Source organism: Barbus barbus, assembly GCF_936440315.1.
Source record: "Barbus barbus genome assembly, chromosome: 29".
In the NCBI taxonomy this organism is placed as follows: Eukaryota; Metazoa; Chordata; class Actinopteri; order Cypriniformes; family Cyprinidae; genus Barbus; species Barbus barbus.
The window spans coordinates 24260314-24267866 of NC_136757.1; the positions used below are offsets into that span (position 1 = coordinate 24260314).

At 35.7% G+C, this 7553-nt stretch overlaps 1 protein-coding gene across 2 annotated transcripts in view; it reads right to left on the reverse strand.

Annotated features, from left to right (window-relative positions):
- LOC306849545 (sarcoplasmic/endoplasmic reticulum calcium ATPase 2-like) overlaps nucleotides 1-7085 on the reverse strand; it is a 28152-nt gene extending 21067 nt beyond the window's left edge. The window contains exons 1-6 of one of the 2 annotated variants that reach the window (XM_079384663.1): nucleotides 6848-7085; nucleotides 6592-6746; nucleotides 5016-5033; nucleotides 4848-4930; nucleotides 2108-2212; nucleotides 1524-1662 (exon numbers count right to left, since the gene is read on the reverse strand). In XM_079384663.1, coding sequence (XP_079240789.1) covers nucleotides 1524-1662; nucleotides 2108-2212; nucleotides 4848-4930; nucleotides 5016-5033; nucleotides 6592-6709 — 463 coding nt within the window. In that variant the 5' untranslated portion in view covers nucleotides 6710-6746; nucleotides 6848-7085. The remainder of the gene's footprint in view (nucleotides 1-1523; nucleotides 1663-2107; nucleotides 2213-4847; nucleotides 4931-5015; nucleotides 5034-6591; nucleotides 6747-6847) is intronic. The other variant, XM_079384662.1, reaches the window with a different exon arrangement.
- Between the last annotated feature and the right edge of the window lie 468 nt (nucleotides 7086-7553).

Here is a 7553-nt window from a genome sequence, read left to right on the forward strand (position 1 = left end):
ACAAACATATATACTGTTAGCCAACATTACAAGTCCGTTCTGATTAACTCCTGTATTTGCATTCATATGTCTGTGAGCATGTGTGTGTGTGTGTGTGTGTGTGTCATTGTGTCATTGTGTCCAGGGTTGGGGAAGGAAGCATACAAATGAAATAGCATGATAATAGATTGATGACTTACAGATATAAGTAGTGTAAAAAATATATAATTTATAAATAAATGTAAAAATAAATAAAGACAAATAATAATAATAATAATAATAATAAAGACAACAAATGTTATTAGCAACAATAACCATAATAATATTAAATCATAATAATAATTTCATCAAAACTGGGAAAGGGTGGACGACAATGAAGAGGGCAAGTAAAAATAATAATATTACTATTGAATTATAAATTAATAAATGTTTAATAATTTGGGGGGGGGGGGGGGGTGCCTCCGATCCCACCTTGGCTACGACAAGTTATTTTGATTAAAGATTATGAGAGCATGTGAATTTTTAAAAAATTATGTGCACAGATAAATCATTTACTGCAATATCCCAGAAAAATAAGAACAATAAGAATAAGCTTTAATGTTTGGAAATAAAGAAATTAAGACCATAGCCATAGTTATAAGTATTGTAATTTTACAGTACTGTAAAATTATTATATTTTTCTTAAATACTCCTTTTTTTATCTTAGAATGAAATATTACAAAAGTAATACTTCTTAAGTTTCATATTTTTATTTACCACTACTACTACAACAACAACTATTAATATTGTTGCTGTTATTATTATTTTATAGTCATATTGATTATACAGCCCTACAAACAAGCACAACAAACCTGGAGTTGTTTTTTATAAAACATGCATGCTATTGCTAACTTTTTTCTGATTATTTTGTAATACGTCACATTTGTAGAAAGGAGGAGTAAGAATTTTGATCAGATAATAATGTGGATTTAAACATAAGCAAAGGAATCTTTAATTAAACAATGATTTTAAAATAATTTGAGATCCATAAAGCGAGATGCTTTTAGGAATGTGCATTGTCTGCAGGAACATTATCATGCATTTCACTTAAGATCACATTTAAGATCGTTCTCTACAAGTCTTTATTAATGACGTTTCAGGTATTTAAAAAAATATATATTATTCTTCACATACTACATGTATTATTTGCAAGAGCTCAGAGAAATTTGAAAGCCATCTCCAAATGAATATAAAGCAAAACTATGAGAAGCAAACCAAAAGAGCCAACGATGGATATAGCTATGCTTCTAGGTAGAGCATGAGAACTGACTAACATGTGATAAGCACTGATGCACACAGTCCATTGAGAATCAACAGGTGCAACCAAAAATACCTATACTCCTATAGTAGAGCCGTATGGGTCCATACAGGGACCGGAGGGCTGAGAGGCTGTAATTACCTCATAACAACCTATAAGTGCCGTGACCACACTAATAACTGCATTCAGAGAAAAGTGAGTGACGCTGTGATCTCATAGTCTTACATTATATAAAAGCAGCACTTACCAGCAACCTCCACAATATCTCCAGGCACAATTTCTTTGGCTTTGATCCTCTGGACGGACTTCCTGTCCTGACGGTACACCTTGCCCATCTCTGGCTCGTACTCCTTAAGGGCTTCAATGGCATTTTCTGCATTACGTTCCTGAGATGGAGAGAATCAAATGTGAATTTATTTTATTTATGCACTTTAACACCATGCCAGCATCAAGGCTATTTTCATGGCGATCTCAGAATACTGTAAATTACACAATGTATACAATTAACAGAGTAATAAAAGACGCTTCAGATTTACACTAGACAAAAATTCTAAAATGCATTCAGGGGACACATTTTTAAATAGGTTAAACACCTTTTAATGAAACCATTGTCTATTTACATTAAAAACAGTACAATCCAATAAAATATGCTTCAGTCAAATGTGAAAATAGTAGATTGCATTCACTTGCAAATTCAGAATCTGAGTTTGGGATGGGAGTTTCTGATGTGAGAAATCTGTTTGATAACAGTCATTATTTTCCCCAATTGTGCAGAAATGACTCTTCCCTGTAATTATTCAAAATTCATAACTCTGTTCATTCTCTACTGACCTGCCAAACACCTACGATGGCGTTAGCTATAAGAATCAGTAAGATTACAAAAGGCTCCACGAAGGCAGTGATTGTTTCCTCTCCCTCCTCGAACCAGGCTAATACCTGCAATAAAAAAACAAACAAAAAATTCATGTCACAACACATCACGTTAGACCTAATCAAGCATTTCACATTCAAAACACCCTGCGGATATTTCAAGACCAGTAGATCCAGATTCTAGACGAGACACGCCAGTGACATTTGCCTTCTCATAACGGATTCAACACAGCCCGTTTACAAATGAGATTCTGTTTGGATTGCATAATCTGCAAGATTTTAAACAAAAAGTTTAAACACAGGGGAAAAAAAACGTGAACAAGCCGCATGACAAAATCCAAACGCAGCAGAATGATTTAATGACTGGAAATAAACTCCTAGAGCTCATTGCAGCCACAGCATGACATCGGTTATTTCCCTCATTAAGATGCATTATTACATATGAAGCAGCAACATCTATTTACTTTCTATAGACTTTCATAGCAACTTAGAGAACAGATTTGCTTTGCACCTTTAAAAATGGAGTTGCATGATCTTTCTCAGACACAAAGTCCTAAGATGCACTGCTTACAAGGTCATATACGGAGATTGAAGCCCTCCAATCAACATCCTGGTCCAGTTCTCATGAGACAGTGGAGTTACTGGTCTGTCTGTGGTAATGAGAAGCCTGCAACTGAAGGTCAGAGGCCTAATTTGGCCTGCAGAGATGCCCTCTTACACAGCCAACTACGAGACAGCTGTCAAACCACAGACTCCAACACCTCAGTATCACGCCGCTGGGCGATGCTGGCATACCTCTCTCCTTTCACCCAACCAGCCAGTTTAATCTCATCAGCTATGTAGATGCATTGTTACTAATGATTTTGGACAGCAAAAGCATAAAGATCCTTACTTTTTTTAGCTATATTATGAAAAAAATTATTATTAAATTACACGCAAGATAAGATATTTTACATAAAAGATGATTGCATTTAGTCCACAAGACAAAAAAAAAAAAAAAAAAAAAGATGAAACTATTCAAATAACCCCATTCAAAGTTCATACTGTGCGTGATTACCTGGATGATCTACGACTGTTTTTTGTTTTGTGATGCTTGTTCATGAGTTCAAACATTCACTGATGCTCCAGAAGGAAATACGATGCATTAAGAGCCGGGGGATGAAAACTTTTTGAGATTTTGAAGATCAAGGTAAATACTTAATTTGTCTTCCAGGAAACATGCAAGTATTTTCTGCTGCTTCCGAAGGGCAGTACTAAATGAAAATAAATTATATTTCTACAAAATAAGAAAAATTTTGGACATCTTCATCCCGTTCAAAAGTTTTCACCCCCCAGCTCTTAATGCATTGTTTCTCCTTCTGGAGCATCAGTGAATGTTTGAACCTTTTTTAATAGTTGTGTTTGAGTCCCTCAATTGTCCTCAGTGTGAAAAGATGAATCTCAAAATCATACAGTCACTGCTGGAAAGGGTTCAAATGTACATAAGATGCTGGAAAACTGAAGATTCTGCAGGACATGGAGGATTTTTCTGAAGAACAGTGCTCAGTTTAACTGTTCAGAACAAACAAGGAACTCATGAATAACCATCACAAAACAAACAGTCGTAGATCATTTTAATAATTTCAGCTATTTTTTTGTCTTGTGGACTAAATGTAATAATCTTTTATGTAAAATATCTTACTCGGGAATCGGGACAATACTAACTAAAATAAAAAATGCATTTTTTATGATCTCTCTTATCTTGTTAAAATTACATTTTCCAGATACTGCAAGGGGTTCACAAACTTTCAAGCAGCACTATATATATATATAAAATATAATTTTATCATATTTTGTGAATAGAAATTCAAGAACAGATCTTTAAATATATAGGCTTTAATTTATTGCAATTCAGCATAATTCAAATTAAATATTATTATTCTATTTAATTTGAAATAATTTTATGAAATATAGAAGGTATTAAATTAAATATATTAATTTAATAATATATTAAATTAATACATAACTGAATTAACATTTAATTTAATATCTTCTATCTTTCATATAGGATATGAATTACTACACAGACAAAAATATAGTTCATAAATTAACCCATATGCAGTTTGTACCAACAACCTGTACTTGTTAGGGCACATCTTTAACCACTAGGCTAAACCACAACTATATTAAGCACTGATCCAATTCATAAATGTGATTGACAGCCAAACTGCACGATCCTTTCAAGTCTCCATGCACACAGCTATGTGTCACTCTTTTCATTCGGTGGTAAACTATCTAGACTAATTAATCAAGAGGTCCTTAAACCATGGCTGTAAAACAGCAGTGCACTACTAAGACATCTTGTTTGGCACCTATAGTGACAGACACTCAATCTCACTGAATGCTGTTGTCACCATTCCTAAGGAGTTCCGCTTCCTCGGCTGTTTAGCCCTTCTTATCTGCAAGTAACCCAAGACGAGGTGTGCCAAGACTCGAGGAGCTAACAAGACATCTTCACTTTCACAGCCCTTCCGGATAGCAGTCGGTGTTTCTTTCAATCTATGTATCGCTGGTTTGTTTCTAGCGTAAAGCAATTAACACCTGACATAAATCTGTGCTGAGTCATGTCTGAGAAATGGCTATACTGACACCATTTGCACTCAAGGAATATTGCACAATAACTGCAGAAACCTGCCAGAACATGTTACCAAAATGTACTTACAAAAGATATACAAGCTGCCAGTAGAAGAATCCGAACAAGTAAATCTTCAAACTGCTCGAAGACAAGTTCCCATATAGATTTTCCTGTCAAACATCAAAATTACATCTATCAGAATCACATGAGGAGTACAATGATAACATCATGTTATAGTTGAAATTTTAATATTACCTTCTTCAGCAGGCAACTCTGTGTGGTTTATTGAAGGATATGAAAAAGACAAAGTATAAAGTTACAAAAATACACTGTGAATACATTCCCATGCAGAAATTGACTAAAACACAATTATCCATCACATTAAGACCTGTGACCTTGTAAAAAAACTCAAAGATTAAATTTGTTTTAGCTTAAAAAAAACAAAACAATGCATATGTTACTCTAAAGATGCCATATAATATTTCAGCAGAGATTTTAAGCAGTAACTATATTCATGTCCGAGCACCACCCACTCACATTAAAAATGTGAATGAATATTTGGTTTTAATCCAAATTAGTGAATATTTGGCCCCTCTTTTAGTACATGCTGTGAAACATTTACAAGCTGTTTCTGAGCCGGGTGCTGACAGGAATTTTTTTCTCATCTTGTCTTCATGAAAACATGATTCTGTATAACTGATGAAAGAGGAAGACTGGAGACCAGCCTTAGCTATGCTCGCTTTGATTGTCCAATGACATAAAGCGGAAGGGATTTAAATCTCTTTCATCTTATTTCTGGCCTGTGTGTGCCTGTCTTCTACCTTGTCAAAGTCTAATGAAAATGTGTATGGAAAGTCGTTTTAACATTGCTCCCTTAAAACTAAGTAGCATCCATTTTTATGGTTTCAGCACTTACTAATCCAACTGTGAGTAGCTTCATATAGACAGAGCATGTGTAAGGCTTGCGAAGGAGCAAAATAGAGCAAAAATGCCCCTGCACAAATAACTTAAACCTATTATGTCTGTTGCTAACAAAGTGAAGATGAATGGAAAGTGTCAATTGCAGCATTAAATTAAGATCTGCTTTTATGTTGCACCATTTTACGTTGTAAGTGTTGCGCATTATAACCAATCACACACGATTCTGTTGAGCATAGGAATGCAATGGCCAATCAGAGGCGCTCAGATGAATCATCGCTGAAACTCAGTTGTGTTGAGTGCACACGCTCACTGACTGAATTATTTAAAATAATTGATTAGCCTACATTACATTAATAATTGGTTCTTGCCTAAAAAGACAGGTTTATGATGTTTGTAGTTAATAATAGTTTAGGCTGCTTTAAGCCTTACACAAGAGAGGGTTCACCCGCCACCTATGACAAGCATTTTTCACTTTTTTCTATTCCAGTACTTGCTTCTATACATATTTAAGAATGACTACTATTAACTATCTTTACCAATAAACTTAAAAACACTGAAAATAACAACTGGATTTCACTATATAATAACTACTGTATATTAATTTAGGAAAACTGAAAGCAAAATGAAATAGTCAAAGTAACCAAAAATAAGTACTAGTACCTAATGTACAGAAGTGAGAAATATACTAGTCGCTACTGGTTTGTTTACTAGTAATTTAAATAAGTACTAGAGGCGTAAAACCGGTACTAGTTTGAATGTTACAGCGGCTTGCCATAAAAACGTGTTTGATGACGTCAGCTGTTTCGAACGCTCCAGCCGGCTGATTGCAACAAATGTAACAATTTCACATCAACTTCAAAGCGTCTGTCGCGCGTCGCTGGCCGTGAAGAACACAAAGTATCACACGTACCGTTGGGACCCCATTTCTCTTTCTGCCGTTTCACCTGGTCTAAAGTCAGTCCCGTGCTCTCGTTGACGCTGAAATAACTATAAACTTCTTCCACACTCTTCATGTGAGAGTTCTCCATGGTTAGATGGGAAGAGAATCCCGCTCAAGAAATCAGCCTTGGTCGAGAAAGAAAAAAGATACGAATATGCCTATGAGTGACACATGCATTGACATCCAATGAAGAACATATGTAGAAAGTTGAGACGGGCAAATGCACCTTCCAGGAGTCTTATCCAAACACAGGAGTTCTTCTATCTTCTTCTTGTTCCCCAAAGAACTGGGAGTCAGTAGCAGCCAAATGAAAAGATCCTTGCTTAGTACATCACATTCACCCCCCCGTCCAAGCCTCTGCCTGCTTGGAATGTGACGATCGACCCCTTTCGCCTTCCTTTTCTCCCGTTCAGTGGTGATGGAAGCGGCGTTTGCTCTTGTTTTATCGCAGGAGACTCACTACTGCCTCGCTGCCGCATGTGGAGGACGCTGATTGGACAGCGCGTGTCCAGGGAGCCCATCGACATCCAATCAATCTTCTTTGGCTCGAGCAGCACTGACGAAGATTGAGCAGCCGTTTGCTTATTGGTATAACAGACTGTCACACAATGCAGCTGATATAATTTTGCCCCGCCTCTTCAACGCAGGTACGCTTCAACCCACAGGTAAACGGTGTTCTTGGAAAGCAGTCTGCACGTGTAATTAATGTATTGCGAAATGACTGCAGTTTATATATATAATGGATATAGGCTATATTTTCAAACATTCAATAAAAGCTTAAACTTATGCAAAAAAAAAAAAAATATATATATATATATGTATATATATATATATACATACAGTGTCCTCCAGAAGTATTGGAACAGTAAAGACACAATTGCTCTGTTGGCTGCGGAGTCAAGAAGACATTTACAAATATGATTAAAAGATGA